General features: G+C 38.7%; 1 protein-coding gene across 13 annotated transcripts in view; it reads left to right on the forward strand.

Annotated features, from left to right (window-relative positions):
• Positions 1 to 21,918, forward strand: part of LOC131432674 (PDF receptor) — a 550,466-nt gene that overhangs the window by 317,279 nt on the left and 211,269 nt on the right. For all 13 annotated transcript variants that reach the window (XR_009229938.1, XR_009229939.1, XM_058599088.1 and 10 more), the window contains one exon: positions 11,174 to 11,333. Coding sequence is in view for 11 of the 13 variants with exons in the window: in XM_058599088.1 (XP_058455071.1) it covers positions 11,174 to 11,333 (160 nt within the window). In the remaining 2 variants the exon portion in view is untranslated. The remainder of the gene's footprint in view (positions 1 to 11,173; positions 11,334 to 21,918) is intronic.

Here is a 21,918-nt window from a genome sequence, read left to right on the forward strand (position 1 = left end):
CATTGTGGACTTTATATTTTCCGTCTTCAACATTTCTGACCCCCTAAAAGGTATTTTGATGACTTTCCTGCCAAAAGTTAAAATGTTTTTGATGCAGCTGACTGCAAAATGGCCCCTCCTCTCAGCAATCGTTTCCTTCGATGGCTAATTTTTCGAACGAGGTCAAGGATTCGATCACTGTTTTACAGTGGAACTGTAGAAGTATCATCCCGAAAATAGATCCTTTTAAATACTTAGTAAATAATCTGAAATGTGACGCATTTGCATTGTGCGAAACTTGGTTAACTTCTGATGTATCACTAAACTTCCACGATTTTAACATTATTCGCCTGGATCGAGATAATCCCTACGGAGGAGTACTTTTGGGGATCAAAAAGTGCTATTCCTTCTTTCGAATTAACCTCCCCTCGATATCAGGTATTGAAGTTGTCGCATGTCATGTCACAATTAAAGGCAAGGACCTTTGTATTGCTTCCATCTATATTCCCCCTAGAGCCTCAGTTGGGTACCACTGGCTCAGCAGTATCATGCAACTTCTTCCCACACCGACGTTAGTTTTAGGAGACTTTAACTCTCACGGTACGGGATGGGGTTGTCTTCATGATGATAACAGATCAGCTATGATCCATGATATTTGCGACAACTTCAATATGACAATATTGAATACGGGAGAAATGACACGAATTCCCGCACCACCAGCAAGACAAAGTGCGCTGGACTTATCCCTCTGCTCGACATCGCTACGGTTGGATTGCACGTGGAAGGTAATCCCTGATCCCCACGGTAGCGATCATCTGCCTATCGTAATTTCAATCGCCAGCGGATTAAGACCATCGGAAACAATCAATGTTTTGTATGACCTCACACGAAATATTGATTGGAAATGCTACGCAATATCGATATCTGAGAAACTAGAAACAACACAAGAACTTCCTTCGGAGGAAGAGTATACGTTTATGGCTGGCTTGATTCTCGACACTGCGATTCAAGCTCAGACGAAACGTATACTCGGCGCGAATACTAACATTCGTCCTCCCAACCCGTGGTGGGACAAAGAGTGCTCATCACTGAACGCGAAAAGATCTTTAGCATTCAAAAAGTTCAGAAAATATGGAACACCTGATAATTATAGAAATTACGCAGCGCTAGATAAGCAAATGAAGAACTTAGTTAAAGCAAAGAAACTAGGTTACTGGCGACGGTTTGTTGACGGATTAACAAAAGAAACATCGATGAGCACTCTTTGGAACACAGCCCGACGAATGCGCAACCAAAACACAACGAACGAAAGCGAGGAATATTCTAACCGCTGGATATTCGATTTCGCTAAAAAAGTATGTCCTGATTCTGTTCCGGAACAGAAGATATCCCGCGCCGCGACTTCGAATACAAACGAAACACCGTTTTCGATGGTAGAGTTCTCACTTGCGCTCTTGTCGTGTAACAATAAGGCCCCGGGGTTAGACAGAATTAAATTCAACTTGTTGAAAAATCTTCCTGACTCTGCCAAAAGGCGCTTGCTGAATTTGTTTAACAAGTTCCTCGAGGGTAATATTGTTCCACACGACTGGAGACAAGTGAGAGTTATCGCCATTCAAAAACCTGGGAAACCAGCCTCCGATCACAATTCGTATCGGCCGATTGCTATGCTTTCCTGTATCCGGAAGTTGTTCGAAAAAATGATTCTCTTCCGTCTAGACAATTGGGTCGAGACTAATGGTTTACTTTCAGATACACAATTCGGCTTCCGCAGGGGTAAAGGAACGAACGATTGTCTTGCGTTGCTCTCAACCGAAATTCAAATGGCATTTGCTCGTAAAGAACAAATGGCATCAGTATTTCTAGATATCAAGGGGGCTTTTGATTCAGTTTCTATAAATATCCTATCTAAGAAGCTGCACCAGCATGGTCTTTCGCCGGTTTTGAACACCTTTTTACATAATCTATTGTCCGAGAAACACATGTATTTTGCACATGGTGATTTGTCGACAATACGATTCAGTTACATGGGTCTTCCTCAGGGCTCATGCTTAAGCCCCCTTTTAAACAACTTTTACGTAAACAACATTGATGAATGTATCAACACATCTTGCACGCTAAGACAACTTGCCGACGACAGCGTTGTGTCCATTATAGAACCCAAAACTGCCGATCTCCAAGGACCATTACAAGATACCCTCGACAACTTGTCGACATGGGCTCTTCAAATGGGTATCGAGTTCTCTACGGAGAAAACTGAGCTGGTCGTATTTTCAAGAAAGCGAGAACCAGCACAATTACAGCTTCAACTAGGGGGTGAAACCATAGCTCAGGCCTTCACATTCAAATATCTCGGGGTCTGGTTCGACTCCAAAGGCACCTGGGGATGTCACATTAGATATCTGAAACAAAAATGCCAGCAGAGAATCAATTTTCTTCGCAGAATAACCGGAACTGGGGTGCAAACCCAGGAGACCTGATCAGGCTGTACCAAACAACGATATTGTCCGTAATGGAATATGGATGCTTCTGCTTCCGATCCGCCGCGAACACCCATTTCATTAAACTGGAAAGAATTCAGTATCGTTGTTTGCGTATTGCCTTAGGTTGCATGCAGTCGACTCATACGATGAGTCTCGAAGTGCTCGCGGGCGTCTTACCGTTGAAAAACCGATTCTGGGATCTCTCATATCGATTGCTAATCCGATGCGATATCTTGAATCCGATGGTGATTGAAAACTTCGAAAGGCTTGTCGAACTCAATTCTCAGACCCGTTTTATGTCCTTGTATTTTGATTACATGGCTCAGAATATTAATCCTTCTTCGTTTGTTTCCAACCGTGCTCATTTCTTGGATACTACTAATTCTACTGTGTTTTTCGACACATCCATGAGAGAAAAAATTCGTGGAATTCCGGATCACGTGCGCCCTCAAGTGGCCCCAAATATTTTTTATAATAAATTTAGAACAGTCAACTGTGAAAAGATGTTTTACACTGACGGATCAAACATCAACAGGTCCACAGGCTTCGGAATCTTCAATCAGAACATCACCGCTTCGTACAAACTCAGTGATCCGGCTTCAGTCTACGTCGCAGAATTAGCTGCTATTCAGTACACCCTCGAGATCATTGAAACCTTGCCCAAAGACCATTACTTCATTGTCACGGACAGTCTAAGTTCAATAGAAGCTCTCCGCGCAGTGAAGCCAGGAAAGTATCCCCCATATTTCCTGGGGAAAATACGGGAACACTTGCGAACTTTATCTGAACGGTCTTATTTAATATCGTTAGTCTGGGTCCCTTCGCATTGTTCCATTCCGGGCAATGAAAAGGCAGACTCATTGGCTAAGGTGGGCGCATTAGAAGGTGATATTTATGAAAGACCAATCTGCTTCAATGAATTTTTCAGTATCTCTCGTCAGAAAACTCTCGAAAGTTGGCAAACTTCATGGAGCAATGGCGAACTGGGACGATGGCTGCATTCCATTATCCCTAGGGTATCGACGAAACCTTGGTTCAGGGAGATGAACGTGAGTCGTGACTTCATTCGTGTGATGTCTCGGCTCATGTCAAACCATTACACCTTCAACGCGCATCTCCGGCGTATTGGAATCGTGGAGAGCGGTCTCTGCGCTTGTGGTGACGGTTATCAGGACATCGAGCATGTCGTATGGACGTGTACGGAGTATCGTGACGCCAGGTCTTTATTAAAGGACTCCCTAAGGGCCCGAGGTAGACCACCTGAAGTTCCGGTCCGAGATGTGTTGGCTAGTCGGGATATCTCTTATATGCTTCTTATATACCAGTACCTCAAACACATTAATATCCAAGTGTAATCTGTTATACTTCGCTCAGAAAGTATAATCTCCACCTACAGGTTCGACACTAACATCCGCTCGATTCTCTCGATCACCGTCCCTGTCCACCATCTTCATTGTAACTAACAAGATCTTTTTTTGTCACTAACTTTTCGTTCCCCCCTTCCATGTCTCTTCACCATCTCGATGGCAACTAATTAGATCTCTGTAGTTTTCAGACATTTTGTTTCCATACCCCCTATTTACCTCGGTTTTCACAATATTTACTTTTTTTATTTTCTCATCTCTTCGTAACATCACCATCACCGCCTACGGTCCTACGCTCCAGACGATGACCAGCATGCGGGCCACCCGCCGGGCCTTCGTAGCCTGGGGGTGTTTCCCGCGGACCCACACGGACCGAAGGATGCGGCCAACATGGACATTTGCAAACGCCATATGGGAGACCCTCATGCAATATCCAATTCTCCGGCATTACATAATGATACCATTCTAGTTTTAATATAGTCGTAATTAAGATTAGTAAATACCCTTGGCATCTTAGAGCTTAAGCAGTGTGCCTTAAAATTGTATTATAATATTGAATAAAAAAAAATAGAATAAATATTCTGAAAGAATCTAGTTAACATTTTATAACTCGCAACAAATCTAAGCGTTTGAAGTAGACTAAATTTGCAATTCATCACAGTTTAGTGCATCCATTTTGGTATATATTATGGAAACCTTAGAATTATTTCATTTTTCATATAATCGTGTTCGGTCGTGTCTTGCATACAACCCTTTAATTTATTTTGTGTTGTAGAATATCACAATCAAATCAGGTCTTTCGATAATCTAATAATGTTCAGTTTTTCCGTTCAATTTGGTGCGGGAGTAAACCGCATACGGTTCGGCCGGGAGTACATTTTCGCCTACATTCATTCCTACACTCTCGCATCATGTTCGACCCACCGTAACCGCCCGATCACCATGTACCATCTTCCATCCGCATCCCGCCAGCAATTTGCAATCGAAAACATCCAGTGCACGTCGGAGTGACCTGCGAAGTCCAAAGTAAGCACGATTTTTTGACTAGATGCGTCTCTGAATTGCTCTGCTGGTGTTTATTGGTAGTCACCAGTGAACCCAAGAACACGAACAACTCGACCATATCGATTTCATTACCGTTAATCAGAACTCGTAATGGCTGACTGACATTATCTTCGCTCGAGCCCCTTCCTTTTGTTTTTGACACATTGATGTCAAGTTCGATCCGCCTGACCTCAGCTTTTAGTCCATAGTATGTTTCTCCCATTTTCTCAAAGTTGCGTACAATAATGTCAATATTATCAGCAAAACCAAGCGACTGGACGGGCTTTCTGAAAATCGTGCTACTCGTGTATGTCCCCGCTTTTCATATTACTCTCTCCACAACAATTTCGAATAACAGACACGAAAGGCAACTACCTTGTTGTAACCCTCTGAGAGTTTCATAGGAACTCGATTTTTTCACCAATATTCGAATAACACATATCACTCGATTTATCGTAGATGGGACACACAGATGGAAGGAATATCCACCCCTCCTGTAAAATATCTTCGTCCAAGCAACCTTATTATTTATCAACCGACGTCCTCCTCCTAGACTTTTTAGAGGTCTGGGATCGGTAGTCTATCGTCCTCTGCACGTATTCTTAAGCTCGTTACCGTGCCAGTAACTTTTCTCGGAGACGGACTCACCGATTTCAACAAGCTTCGACTCGTTTGAAAGCAACTAATGGATTATGGGTCGAGTTTGAAGATCAACACACATTTTTCTATACGCATACTTTTGTCGCAGGAGAGTTGACCGATTTCATCAAGCTTAAGTTATTTTAAAAGCTACTATTAGCTTGTGGATCAAGTTAAAAAATAAAATGGTTGATACTTCCGGTTCCGGAGATATGATCATAGCTATAACGTAACCGACAAACTGCACTCTTTCTATACGTTCACTTTTCTTGAAGATGGTTTAACCAATTTCAACAAACTTGGGCTCGTTTAAAAGCAAATGCCCAATGAACTTTGTCAAAATTCATCTGTCTGATCATCGGATATCACATCAGTTGAGCACGATATCAGCCCGATAGAATCTCTGCGGATACTTCTGCACCATTTGCATAAATCACGTCAATCTAAAAAAGCTTTACATTTACATTATACATCACTAGCGCAAAAGAGGCATTATTGAATTGACGTCTTCCCGATCGAGTGATCGGGGTTGGAAATCGGGGTTGGAATGTAATCGTAGAAGTAACGTAACCGGCAAACCACACTTTCTCATATACGCTAACTTTTCTCAGAGATGGCGAAATCCAATTCAACAAGCTTAGGCTCGTTTGAATGCTACAATTGAATTGTGGATAAAGTTCGATGTTCAAGTGGCTTACTCTTGCGGTTCCAGAGATATGATTGTAGAAGTGACGCAACCGACAAACCGCACTTTTTTCTATAGACTCAATTTTCTCGGAGATCGCTTAAGCGATTCAACAAGTTTAGGATCATTTGATAGCTACTATTCCATTATTGATCAAATTCGCTGAACACATCACTAACTTTTTGGTTCAGTAGATATAATCGTATAAGTTACGCATCCGACAAATAGCACTATTTTCTCTTCGCTCAATTTTATCAGATTTGACCGATGATATCTCCGGAACCGGAGGTTTAAATGTATTATTTTCAATACAATGTTTTGGAATACGTGACGTAAGCGCTGAAGCATACTTTTGTTATCTACCTAAATCAATCTCAATTTTCCTTTAACAAAGAGCTTCACTCCAATTAGAAATCATCTAAATATTCAAAAAATGTTTTATTGAGGCTATTAATGACCAAATTTAGGCATTACCACACCACTAGGTGAAAGAAGAATAGGTTTTTCTAAGTAAATTTATTTCAACTTCGTCAAAAATGTTATAAATAACAAACGGAACAAATATGCTTTCTATCAACAATAATCAACCGTAGAGTGAAATCATGCTGTTTGATATTACAAATTCACGAGATGCGTAAATTTTGTAACGAACTTTGAACTATAGAACAAAATTCAGTTCTATATATGTTCAGAAACCGGAAAGTATACCCCACGACGCAAAACAGGCATACGCCAAATATCGCTCTCGCTCATCTCAGTAAACGGTGTCACATTCAACATATCATGTCAATTGTATGGGTGCGCAGTGCTGCTATTTTGGCGCACTCGAAATTGACATTTATCTTCCCTACTTCTGTGTACGAGATCGATGCGAACTCCCCTGAGGGCGCCATGCTCGCAAAAAATGTTGTTGCCAATGATTTGTTTGGGAAATGTGAGAGCTGGATATCTTGTTCATGCTCGACTCATGCTCTCAATTCTGTTTTATGATATCAGTTTTTAGTCAAAAACTTACGCTTAATTTCGTTGCACAACATCTAATCGTTCAAGGGAACGGTGGTTCCAAAGCCATTTCTCGAAAATATGCGCATGCAACTATATGTCCACGACTTTCAAACATGTCTCTGTTCACTAGTGCGATGAACTTCTATATTCAATCGGAACTTCCAACGATGGTTCCCGTTCGGAAGATCAACATATCTTAGTGATTATTTCCTGCGGATATTCTCCACGCTGATCTGCGGTTTTTTGAACCTGGATAGTTCGACATAATTATAGGAGCAGAGTATTTATTCGATTTACTCTCGGAAGACCAAGTGAAATATTCACAGATGGACCAATACTTCAAAACACAATGTTTGGTTGGGTTGTTTCGGGTCGAGTTCCACAGAAATTGGCAGTATTCAATCCGTCGAGGAGACAGTGTGTGAAACTCTATTCGATCAGACTGTTACACGAAATGCAATGGGCAATTTATTATGACCACCAACACGAGAATTCCTCGATCAACAGATCGGTGATTCACAAACTACAGCTTTACGTCTATTCGCTGGATTAGAAGGGCGCTTCCAGTCTAATAACCAATTGAAGATGAATTATAATCCAGTTTATCCACGAGTTTCAGCTATTGGTCACATGAAAGAGATCGCAAGTGTTGACGAATAACAGTCAGTGTTTTACATTCCTCACCACGCATTATTAAAACCGGAAAGCATTACAAATAAACTTCGTGTAGAATTCGACGCGTCTTGCAAGTCATCATCAAGTGTGTTGTTGAATGATACATGAATGGTAAGCCCTGTGGCTCAGTACGATCTTATTTCCCTAACCATTCGTTTTTGCTTTCATCCTATCGCGATTGTCGCCAACATCGAGAAAACGTACCGTATGGTAAAAGTGCAGCCAACAGATCAACCCCTCTAACGTACTACCTTGATCAAAAAGTTCCCGGAATTTATTCAGAAAATTAAAAATACAAGATTATTCATCAAAATGGATATTGTTCTCTTTTGCTTCTGCTTGATCCAAACCTCGAAACATATTATATATTCAGTTTTCGGTATGGCCATCAGAACCATCTGCGATTTTTCCATAATGTCATCTCGGGTGCATAAACGCGCCCCACGGAGTGTTTTATTGAGTCGACCGAATATGAAAAAGTCAAATCAGGTGAATTCAGTGGTTGCTGAATTGTATTAGTTTCGTTTTCAGAGAAATGTTCACGGATAACGATGGTATTGTTTGACTATGCTTAATCGTGGTGCAAGATCCACGAGTTGTTTGCCCACGAATCTTGTCCTTTTTGGCGAATTGCTTCACGCAAATGCTTCATAACTCCTCTGCCTTCTCTCTAATAGTCAATTTGCGGTATACGGTTCAATTCGATTCTTTAATTTTGTTGATATTTTCAGTCGGTTTTCGATATCGATGGCCTTCCGCTTCTCTCATCATTGTTCACAGACTCACTGCTGCTTCTGGAACGTTCGTGCCAATGATAAACGACTATTTTCTTCAGAGTATCATTGCCGAAACATTCTTCTAACATTTGCAATGTCGTCGCACCATTGAAACCGTTTCTATTGAAAAATTTAATGCAAACCTGTTCTAGCAAATTCAATTCCATTGCAAAAATTGTGGAAAATCGGGGAGTTTTAGTTCATATCGCGTAGAAGGAATCATTCTCAGATAAGATCCCTGAAGAATGAAATGTCAGGAATGTGTCTTGGATCAGCTGTGTCTTGCAAATGTGTCTTGGATCAGCTAATGGCAGACTCACTCTAACGCCCCATTCCTAAAGGTAGGAACTGATTATTGAGGACCGTTCAAAATAGTTTTTCCCAATTCATGAGCAACTGCTAAGAAAATAATTCTTGCAAATTTTGTGTCACTAATAACAAAGGCTGTTCGCAAGGAGCTTGTGGGAGATTTAACAAGTGTAGCATTTCTGACGGCTTTCAAGCGAATCGTGGGCATAGAGGAAAACCACTGTTGAAGATGTGTGACAACGCACTGAATTTTATAGGAGCAAACGCGAGCTTGATGAGCTACTTCATCTGTTCAAAACACAGCACTTTCAAGGTGCCCTGTACGACGGCATCGATTTTCGATTAATTCCTCCCAGATTGCCAAAGCAGAAGCAGAATCTCTCAAAGGGCATTTCAAGCGCACGATCGACTCATCGAACTATGAAGCTTTAACTCCTGGCCAGCCATGTCAAGTCTGAAGCATATTTCAGAGAACAGATTAACCATTTGGCAGTGGGTGCAGGATTCTGTCCAAAGAATTTAAAAAAAATGGTCCTCACAATATTTATCGGACCTACATAACCCAACAAAAATGGACAAGATAACGAGACAAAATTTTCATAGCAACTATGGTATTGGTCAGAGACGATAATCCACTACCAGTGGAGCTCACAACGTGTAAGCACGTTTATTCGCGGATAGTGCGTTGGAAATTCGAGTGACTCGCGAGAAGGAAAGTTTTTTCGTGCTCGGCGGTGAGACGCCGCGAAATAACATCGGTAGTCAAAAATAGTAAAGTCCATGTAACTATAAACAAAACCGCTGGATGTATGGTCATTGTAACCTTTCCAATCAAACAAAGAAAGAAGAAGAAGAAGAGACGATAATCTACCGCTACTAAAATAGCGTTTTTTCGTATCACCAACATCGTCACCGGCACAGACGGTAATGTACGAGTTGTCATTATCATATCAGGTGCTGTATTGATCCCGTTTCCAATACTACACTAATACCGTTTTCGTTTTAGAACCTACACGCGGGCAACTCTGAATCCGAGTAAAACGAACACGTGTTACGCGCCCTAGACAACAACTCATATAAAAAAGAAAAAATAAACAAACTTGCATGGATGCGTGGTGCGACCCGAGAAAATTTTCAGAGCGAAACTATGCGATTGGAGTCCGATCTAGAGCGACACCAGGTTGCTAAAACAAACTCATCAAAAGTTGTTTTGGCGACTCTGGGTCAGCTCTCGGGCTGCTCTGATCAATAAACGAAAACGGTATAAGTCTTCATTTGTGCAGTGCTTCAGTATCTAGACGTGAAATAAAGGTCTGGTGTTTTGAGTCGGCCGGCTGTATAGCAGTTGACGGAGTCGACTATTAGTCTCCCGTGCTCGACACCTATGGTCCACCACAGAAACTTCGTACAACATGCAAGCTCGATAAGTATGGCAATCGAGAGTTCATTCGATTGAAATAGAAGAGATTTCAAGGTGGGCGGCACGTTTACCCCACAACTCGAAACAGGGAAAGACCAAATACCACTCTCGCTCATCTCAGTGAAGATGTTACGCTTATAACGGATCTCTCTGCCACTCAGATGATAGATCTCGCATGTGAAGAAGAATAGTATATACTTCACCGTGTCAGAGAGTAGTATTCCCAACGTATGGTGTGTTTCGGTGAATTTGTTTCAGCTCAAACTTCAGGCTCGAGTTTCAGCTCAAGCTAAATATGTTCCTTCATCTACCAATTTGCCGTACTATTACGTTAATCATTCAAAAATAGCAGTATTTTCCACAGTTATCTATGTTATCAAAATATTTTAGATTCTACAATAAACGATATGGTTCTTGTAGTTTGCGCATAAACTTAGGACTGCTGTTGTCATTGTTGGTGTCCCAAGTTGGGGTGTGAGCAGTTTCGGAGTCTATTGAATAGAAATTTACGAAGTATAGGTTTGAAATGGCAATGATGGCAATATTTGTTATGTTTGAAAAACTTGCAGCACCAGTATACCGGAAATTTACACCCTTACTACTCGTCGTCTTTGCACTAATTTTATTGATCCTTGAGTAAACTATACTTCAGTATAGGTGCATTGCTTCAATCAACTAAATTGTCCAATGAAAATGATCAACGATATTCGGAATTTCGCATTTAATTCCTACAGTTACCCCACTTTTGTTTCGTAGAATTCTTATTCATCTCTTTTTCTTTTCACTCATTTCAGAAGTCTTAGCAACAATAGAACACGTATCCATAAAAACCTCTTCGTGGCCATGCTTATACAAGTGATTATTAGATTAACGCTATACATCGACCAAGCAATCATACGAAATGGTGGAAAACGATACGGCAATGAGAGTTCTCGTCATGGTATTGATAACACGGTAAGTGTGATATAAATGCCAGTAAATATAATTATAGCCTAATAAAAATAAAGTTGAAAGCCTAAAGTTAAAAATCATCAAGTAGTGCAATAAATTGAAGTTGAAATTCATCAAGTAGTGCAATAATTGGGTATCAATAATTGAAACCTGTAAGCTGAAGCAAATTTTGGTATTAATAATGCTTTACTATTTACAATACGGGGTCGGGTGTCAATTAAAAGTTTCAAACATAATCTCAGTCATTTGTTGATGGATCAATATAATTTAACAAATAATCGACTTGGAAACATTCAACTTAAACATATCTGGAGACGTCGATTCAGTATTTCAATATCAAACTATTATAAAATTAGTTTGAATCGTCCTATGTTTCCACGAGCCAATCAAACAAATGATGCCATTCCACAGTGGTTCAAAAGCGCAATTTCACGCTCTTAATTAATAACTCATAGGAACGTGTTTTTTTAGGTACAGTATCTTCAGCAAAGTTGTTCAGAATGATAGACGCCATCTTTTGGTAAGTTTTATTTATGTGATTAATCCCCCTAAAAGTGAGATAAAAATATTATTTTAGTTCAGAGAAAACATAGGGGCTAAGTTACTTCGACAAGGTTGTTCAGAAGATTATTTCAAACAAATTTGCTGAAGATACTATTCCCGTAACTTGAGTGTAATTCATGATATAATGTATTTTCTGAAAAGGGTGCCCTAAAACCAGTTTTTGTATGAAAACACATATATTATCAATTTATATGAGTTTTTCATGTTCTACAAAGTTTTTCATCATTAAAAACTACATATCTTTCTCAAACATACTATGCTGCTATCATTTCAGTTTAATGAAATAGAGCCATTTTTCATGGTTTTTATTACAAAATTTCAACTTGTCTATCATCAAAAGGCGCAGAAAGGTGCAGATGAGACTACTTACATATTAAACTACTTGACAAGAGCTTTCATACCGTGGTTGAATTACTCGTCTGCGATCGTCTGCAGGCGAGATATGTTCTTTTCAAATATCCTTGTCCTTGACATTTGCAATGATAAGGTTCATTGCATATCAGATCAGACTTTAGTATATATTCGTTACCATGGTAACTCTCACAATAAATGATTTTTATGGACATCGAAGTCTACAAATAGAAAAGTTTAGTAATCATACCAGACGTTTTCTGAAAGTGAGATAAGAAGCCACGGCTTTGAAAAAAGGCAATCATCATTTCGAATTACGTTATGTCATTTTTTGGTAAGTTTTTCTATAGAAAATTTCTGCGGACAAATGTCCTCCATTCATCAATTGAAGTGAAGATCGATAAACGCGTGCTATATTGTACTGTTCACAATAATTAAGAAGTTTCTTTCATACAGATTTCGAGAGTATTATACACGCAAGCAATACATATCACTTTCGAATCGGGATCCCATGAATTGGTTATTAGTTTCATCAGATCCATTGGTTACAAATATTCGTGAATGGCCAAAACAGTCCAAGAAGAATCTGTCGGATGATGCTAAGAGTCTTTTAGCTGGTTAAGAACATTGTCAGCGATCATAAAATAAATACAAATAACTAAAAATGAGTTTTGATCATACTTTTCTCTACCAGAAAATGACATAACTTAATTCGATTTAATGATTGCTTTTTATTAAAACCGTGACAAAACAGTTACCAAACTATTCAATTTATTGACGTGCAAAAAAAATCATATTTTGTGGCAAGTACCATAGTAATGAATATATACTGAAGTCTGATATGACATGAGGTGCATCTTATCATTGCAAATGTCAAAGACAAGGATATTTGAAAAGAACATATCTCGCCTGCAGACGATCGCAGACGAGTAATTCAACCACGGTATGAAAGCTCTTGACAAGTAGTTTAATATGTAACTAGTCTCATCTGCACCTTTCTGCGCCTTTTGATGATAGACAAGTTGAAATTTTGTAATAAAAACCATGAAAAATGGCTCTATTTCATTAAACTGAAATGATAGCAGCATAGTATGTTTGAGAAAGATATGTAGTTTTTAATGATGAAAAACTTTGTAGAACATGAAAAACTCATATAAATTGATAATATATGTGTTTTTATACAAAAACTGGTTTTAGGGCACCCTTTTCAGAAAATACATTATATCATGAATTACACTCAAGTTACGGGAATAGTATCTTCAGCAAATTTGTTTGAAATAATCTTCTGAACAACTTTGTCGAAGTAACTTAGCCCCTATGTTTTCTCTGAACTAAAATAATATTTTTATCTCACTTTTAGGGGGATTAATCACATAAATAAAACTTACCAAAAGATGGCGTCTATCATTCTGAACAAGTTTGCTGAAGATACTGCACCTAAAAAACCACGTTCCTATGAGTTATTAATTAAGAGCGTGAAATTGCGCTTTTGAACCACTGTGCATTCGTTTGATTTCTTTCGCACGACCGACGGTTTCGATCGTTTCTTATTCCTCGAATTTCATTTTAGTAGCCTTCTGCTTTCGGTGGCCATAGAGGGTTTCGCATCATACAAAACAAAGTATCATTCCCTATGCATCGTATGGACCTTCGCACAAAAGATAATTCATAAATATATGCCAGATTATAATATTAACGTTGGTTGGTAGCCGTCAACGAAGCAGGTAGCTTACCTAGTGAGTGGATGATAAAAATGAAATGAATTTGAATGATAAATATTTTGTCCCTAATTTAAAGCGCTTGTATCTCGGAATTGTTGATGGATTTTCCATAGTAAACTTGATTCGAAAGCGTTACTTCAATATTCTACACTTGAAAATGGATGAATTAGTTGGCATAATATTGCCATTAAAAATGATCGATTCGCCTGTCGGTGATTAGTCAACTGGTCGGTGTATGCCAAATATGTGTTCGTTTCTGCGGGTATTCACAGCACTAAAATTCGCTATTAATTTTGGTACACCAAAGAATAATGTGCGTGCAGAAAATTCTGTACTTAAAGAGTGAGCTCAGAATCACCATAATTTTGAACGCTTCTATCAATTGCTTTGAAGATGGATTTATATTATTCCTCGATTAACATTAAAGTAGGTTCTAACTGCAAATGACAGATTCTTTTTGTTTAATTTCTTATTCGATTATTACGCTACTCATAGCAGTTCATCTATCTAACTATTTACAGAGCATAGTAACTAATGCTATCATTTTTTTTATCTACACTGGAAAAAAATATCGAAAAATACAGGACTATTTCGTAATAATTGAAAGAGAAAGCAAACAAGGAGAAACTGTCATTTGCACTTAGAATCTAACCTAATGTTCAGCAACAAATGATATAAATCCATTTTCAAATCACCTAGTTAGTGGCGTTTAAAATTACGATAACTCTGAGCCTGATCATTGAGATCCAGCAACCATTTGGAAACATTTAACTCAAACAATCATAGCAAAAGTTTTTGCTGTTAACAATAAGTATTTATTATCAATTGGATTGGACTGATGTTTGAACGTGTCAATCAGAGCACGTCAACCAGCTTGATGAGTGGATGGGTATTTTGGAATGAATTCGACGAGATGTTTTGATGTTTCAAGTTACGTACGTTTTTTATCATATATTTTACCCCAGCTTTAACCATTTTGGTCGTTCACCGGGGCGATGGAAATTTTCTCATTATTCATGTCGAAACATCAATCGCATGTGGACTGCAGGTAATACCATTACCCAACATTGCTCAATAACATGCATCAAATCCAGCACACAAATCACCTATGGCACTTGTCGTGAACTAAATCTCGATGTTTCATGCAATTATAAAACTATTTTCATCAATTTTTTCCGATTTCATGTTTCATGTAAACATGGGAATTTTCATGTAAACATGTGAATTTCTCTGCTGGTATCATCATTGCCGATCATCAGGGAACCCAAATACACGAACTTCGATGTATGTTTATTTCATATTCTCAAGGTTGCGTGACACAATATCTACATCGTCAGCGAAGCCAAAAAGCTGAGCGGACTTTCGGAAGATGGTGCCACTCGTGTCGATACTCGCTCTTCGAATCACACCTTTCAAAGCAATATTGAAGAAGATTCAAGAGAGTCGGAAGTATCCATCGTTGCTTTGAACAATCGCGTCAGTTTATCCGGAAAACCGTATTCGTACATAATCTGCCATAGCTGTTCTCGATCGATTGTCTCGTATGTCGCTTTGAAGTCAATCATTTGGTGATGCGTGAGTACGTTGTATTCACAACACTTCTGGAGTACTTGTCTTATCGCGAATATGTGATCCGTAGTGACGCGGGCTCCAGTAAATCCCGCTTGGTACGACCTTATGAATTCCTTAGCTATTGGTGATAGACGACGGAAAAGAATTTGAGAGAGTACCTTGTAGGCGGCGATCAGCAATGTGATTGTGCGGTAATTGCAACAATCTAGCTTATCACTTTTTTGTGGATGAGACATGCCACTCCTTTCGTCCATTCCTGCGGTAGAATATCCTCCTTTCAAATCTTAAAAATCGTCCAATGCTGTGCTCTTACAAATGCCTCTCCTCCATGTTTGAGCAGCTCGCCTGGAAATTGGTCACTGCACGGCTTTGTTGTTCCTCAGCTTGCCGATCTCCTTACCCATCTCAGACGGATCAGGTGCTGGGAATTTGTCGTCGGATGAGCTTCGCCATTCAGATGTTCGTCGTGGTACTGCTTCCACCTATCGATCAGCTGACGTTCGTTCGTGAGAAGATTACCACTGGTATCTCTGCATATTTCGGCCTGTGGTGTGTAGCCTCTACGTGAGCGGTTCACCTTCTCATAGAACTTCCGTATATCATTTGCGCGTTACAGCAGTTCCATATTTGTCTTGCTGGTGGCGTTTTTTCCTCCGGCAAACCGAGTTCTGTCTGTTCCGCGCCTGTTTGTATCGCTCCTCGTTCGCTCTCGTGCGGTGTTGCAGCATCATTCTCTTCGACCAACTTCTTCTTTCTTTTCAGATATCACTGCGGGAGGATTACTAAACCTATTCTAAAATAGAAACGATAAGTTTTAGGTTAAGCTTTAATTCACACATTTCTGGTAAGTATTGAACAACATTATTCTAGATAAGTACTATTTATTCATGACGAACTTCAATTCTGTATTATCATTTCCACTCACTACGAGGATTAATTAAATCCGATAAAGAGAAAATATTGGGAAAGTATTTGCAAACGAACTCACACTGCGCACTATTCAACAAATATTATCAAAGTATGAAAATTTACTGTTGTACCGTCGTTGTCTTTCACTCGTGATATTTATCGAAGCAGAATGTTTTTATAGCCTGCGATAACTTTCTTATTAGAAATAGGGCAGGATGGTTCGCAAATCATTTCGTCGAGGGGTATCGTCGACGTTTACCGCCCCGTGAATCATCCTCGTGTTTGAATGTTCGAATATTTTCAATAACCGGACTTCATCCTTCTGGTTTTGCGGTCGAAACACTAATAAAGAGAACGAATAATATTCACAATCACAGATCTTTTGCCATATTGGATGAAAACTTTACTCTGATTCTCTGATTTTTTGGATGGAACACTTTACTTCGGTTTTCTGGTATATTGGATGGAGCACTTTACTTCGGTAGGTATCTGATTCTCTGATATTGTGGATGAAACACTTTACTTCGGTTTTCTGATAGATTGGATGAAACAATTTACTTCGGTTTTCTGATATGTTGGATGGAACACTTTACTTCGGTTTTCTGATATATTCGATGGAACACTTTACTTCGGTTTTCTGATATATTGGATTGACCACTTTTCTTCGGATTTCTGATATATTAAATGGAACAGTTTACTTCGGCTTTCTGATATATTGGATGGATCACTTTACTTCGGTTTTCTGATATATTAGATGGAACACTGTACTTCGGTTTTCTGATATATTCGATGGAACACTTTACTTCGGTTTTCTGATATATTGGATTGACCACTTTTCTTCGGATTTCTGATATATTGAATGAAGCACTTTACTTCAGCTTTCTGATATATTGGATGGATCACTTTACTTCGCTTTTCTGATATATTGGATGGAACACTGTACTTTTCTGATTTTACAAAACTAAGGTTACTCTCGACGCCGTCTTGTTTCATATAGCTTCTTCTGGGCTCTACGAACTGAAACTTAAACTGAAATTCACGTGAACTGTCTACGGGTCGACCACCGAGACTTACGGCTATCTTTCGCGGATTTTTTGAAACTGACTCCTAACTCTTCCCAACTATGGGTTTTTAAACTCCTAACTTTTACTTTTCGCTTGAAGTCCGTAGATTTTAGTACAAACTGAGCTTGCCATTTTAAGTAGAAAGTTCTTCCAACTTTCTCCCGAAGTTCCACCGGAGCGCCGAGACCACTGTCACTATGCCAGAGGCACTGACTAGTGTCCGTGAAAAATAACATCGTTGCGCTAACTAATGCTGACAATGTCCATGCTTCAATAACAAAGTTTCAGTCTCCTTTACAACTTTCTACTTTTGCTACAATACTGGCAAATTCGAAGTAAAATTTGCTGAGGACGCTGCATGCCCCCTTACTTACTGAGCTTGATGTTACCTGAAGGGAAAACATCAAGTCGAATGCGTCGGCTTATAAATAAGGTTTGTAGTTGGGTCACAAACTTCTGTGTTTCTAATTACTGTTGCCCAACTTATTTACACACTCCGGTTCCGGAGTTATAGGGTTGAGTGTGTTCAATATTGTACACCGTCACTTAAACCAGCGAAACAAAATACGTAAAAAAATTCTAAACTGGTTTAAAAACTACACAAATCGATAGTCATTATCAGTAGGCAACTAAACAAACCGATTCCGACTATCCTGGTCCCCGGTATCCGGTTGCGGAAGTACCGGAAATAGTGGTCATATATACCAAAGTGGATCTCAATCACTTTTCTCAGCGATGGTTCCATCGATTTCCACAAACTTAGTTTCAAATGGAAGGTCTCACGGTCCCATACGAAATTCCTGAATTTTATCGAAATCGAACTTCCGGTTCCGGAGTTATAGGATAAAGTGTATTCAATATTGTACACCGTAACAGGATTTCATTTGATTTCATGGTTATTTTCTTCGTAATGTTTTAGTTTTCCACGTATTTATAAACTTTGATTTTCATATGTTTGTTTAGTTGAGTTTGTCGATGCTCACTGAGTAAAATATTGGGCAGCAATTTGTAATATTGTCTCATACCCACGCCAGTCATCTTTAATTGTGTTGGCTGTCTTTACTTCCTTCGTGTTTTGTTATCAGTTGTACTTGTCGATGTAGTAATTTGTGGCATTGCCATTATTTCAATTTATTACCATGGTCTTCCATACTAACAGCAAAGTCCTGGCATTACATTTCTTTTGTGGAATTTGGCCTTTCTGTTTCAACAGACTTCGCAGCCGATTCTTAACACTCCTAATACCAAGCCTAAAAAAGTTACACGAAGCACCAAGCCTAAAAAAAAGTTCGAACGGTAGCTTTGAGCTATCATAGCTCAGTTGTTACTTGACCAATTTCGATAAATTTTTCACCCTCGAATTTTGTGAAGTTTGTAGATTATTTTAAGTATACCATTATTAGGAAACCATCTTTTAGGAAAAACTCATGAAAATCTGATTTTTCCCGTTCCAAGTTTTTTTTCAAGCTCAAAATGTGCCCTATCTGCATTCATGCGGCACCTGCATCGCGAATCGGATATTGAGAACTTCAACTTTACCGAGTCATAACTTTGTTGTTAGTCAACCGATCTTCAAAATTTGTTCAATATTGGAAAGGTAATACTTCCAGAAATAAAATGCACTGAAAAAAACTAAAAATAGGGTTGTCTACCCAAAGTTATAATGAAAACTGTATATAGATGACCTAAGCGATGACCTATATATTTTTACACATCATTCGATTGCTAGTGATACCAGCTAATATTTTTGCTTAACTACCATTCCTGCACAATCAAAAGAAAACATTAAAAATCGATTAATTTATAAATATATATGAATTTTTCATTTTTTTCACATGTTTGTATACAACTCAAAAATTAAAGCGATGACATGTACATTTTTTGATTCGGAATATTGGAATCATTACCAGAAACAATGTATTGATGATCAAAATAATATATCCGTTCAAAGAATTTCAAGAAATTTGGTACAAATACAGAGAATTTCTATTATTGGGAAAATTTTGCCAAACAGCATGAAATCAAAACTTTTAAATTTTATGAAATATGTTTTGACGTGAATACGACGTACTTTACTATGTGGCGCCTTTTCAAAATTTACCCTCTGAGAGAGTGATAAGTTTTTTATCGTGAATATCTCTTGTTTTATCTAACGAATCAACATAATTTTTGCTACATGCCATCGGAAATATGATCACAATTTTATGATAAAATTTTCAGTTGTGTGACACAATCTCAAATAGTTCAAAATTAAACGTTTCTTAAATGTTTGGTATAAACGAGTATCAAAGAGGATAATTCATAAGGCGCGTTATATGCTCCTATTTTTATAGCCGTTAGGACCGCCCATTAGTAAAAAAGCTACAAACGAAATCACGTAAAAGAGAAACTTCTTACAAAACAGTTTGGATTCTATCGCCACAGTGAGCAGATGTATTGTGTGTCGTTTGCAAAGCTAGTTTCACTTCCGACAAGAGCGATTACGTCACAGCTGCCAGTTGTATGCATTGGTGAAAAAACAATGAACAGAGGACAAAGGCAAATCGAAGGTAAATATCCTCAGTTTAGTGCAAAGCTAGAACAGTTTGATTAGATTTGTGCACTTTTCGCTGTGTAAAATTCACAGTAATCGAGATCAAGTGAAGCCTTCTTTGTTTTCGCGAAAAATTTGAAAAAAGGGAATGCTTGCATAATTCATACAATTGATATTCTGAAATGTTAAGGAACATGTCAGTTGTTTTCGTATTCACGACATCCAGTTATGTCTCTGACATTACCCACCCGCCTATTTTTATTATATTAGTTGAAAATTTTCAAACACGATTTACAAAAAAAAAAAATAAAACTTGGATTTCACTGAAAATTTTTAAAATTTTAGTAAATAACCTAAAACTCAAAAAATAGTTATATTTTTGTATTGCACAAAAGATCTAAACATTTTTTATGCACAACCCAAACGCAACTGATAACTACTCAAATTCTGATTTTGTTGTAGGTTTGCCGTAGAATCTCAAAAAATAGATAAAAGATCGGCCAGAAATAGTCGAAAACACGTTTTCGTTCGGCACATCAGAAAAGACATTGCATTTCGTTGCAAAACAAAAAAAGGCGGGTGAGTAATGTCAGAGACATAACTGGATGTCGTGAATACGAAAAAACTGACACGCTCCCATCACTTTTCCGAATATCAGTTAGTTGATTGATTGTATGAATTGTGCAAGCTTTCCTCTTTTTCACTAATAGAATTTGAAGCGATACACCTACATTAAAGTACAGATTAGTTACATTAAACAGCTACTATTCTACAACTATATATTCCAAACTTGAAACAATTCCTTTTTAATTTGCTAATATAGGAAGCTAGGTACGACAAATTTGTAGTTTATTTCTATTGAAGCTATGAAGTTCGAAGATATCTGATTCTTCTCGAAATTTCAGTACGAGACAATTGCAATGGCCTGGTCTGAAATGTATCTACGATCTTCGGTATGCAAGAGTGATTCTAATAATAATAATGATAGTAATAATAATAATACAGATTAACCTGTATATATGGCAGCCCTGTTTCGCATGGCATATTTTCACACGACCCCATACTAGTATAAAGATGTGTTCAACATCATCACTTTCGCTTTCGCATTGCCGTTCGTAATTGAATGTGTTAGTGACGGTACAAATCTGCTTTTCTACCTGTTTTCGGAGCCATCGTTCTGACGGTGTCTCGTACGTACAGAGTAGCTGCTTTAACTTAAATGACGCTATTTCTCACATCACATTTCCTCTTATACGTGCTAGTGGTAGCACGGTAGGACGTCCCCTTTGTTAGAATTCCTTTCCTATACGCAGAACGGGAAACAGTGAAACGATATAAAAGAGAGAGTTAGCAGAGCGGCAGCCAGTAATACTGAATGGGTCGTCGAGCTGTTAACAGCACATTGTGGAGGAACAATTAAGGGCAAGGTAAAGTCCCGCTCAAACCGTGCTAGTCTGAAGTACCCAGTTGGGGGCAAAATCCATCGTTTGCCTCGGAAGGGGAAGTACGCCGAGCGTGTCAGTGCTGGTGCATCGGTCTATCTGGCGGCAGTGATGGAGTACTTGGTTGCCGAAGTGTTGGAATTGGCCGGTAACGCTGCCCATGACAACGAAAACGAAAATCATCCCTCGCCATCTGCAGCTGGCCATCCGTTGAAAACCTCGTCCTTTTCAGGATGACCACATCACTGTGATAAAGAAATATTTAGAATTGCTTTAAGTTTAGCCAGTTCTGATACGCCTGGAAAGTAGAATGCGCAAATCAATTGAAACATTTGTTCTAACAATTTTTGTTTTCGGCCGCATACTAAAGTACTCGCGACAAAAATACATATTGATCTGTGGCAACTCTGTTTCGCACGGCATATTTGTAAA

Source organism: Malaya genurostris, chromosome 2 (genome assembly GCF_030247185.1).
Source record: "Malaya genurostris strain Urasoe2022 chromosome 2, Malgen_1.1, whole genome shotgun sequence".
NCBI lineage: Eukaryota > Metazoa > Arthropoda > Insecta > Diptera > Culicidae > Malaya > Malaya genurostris.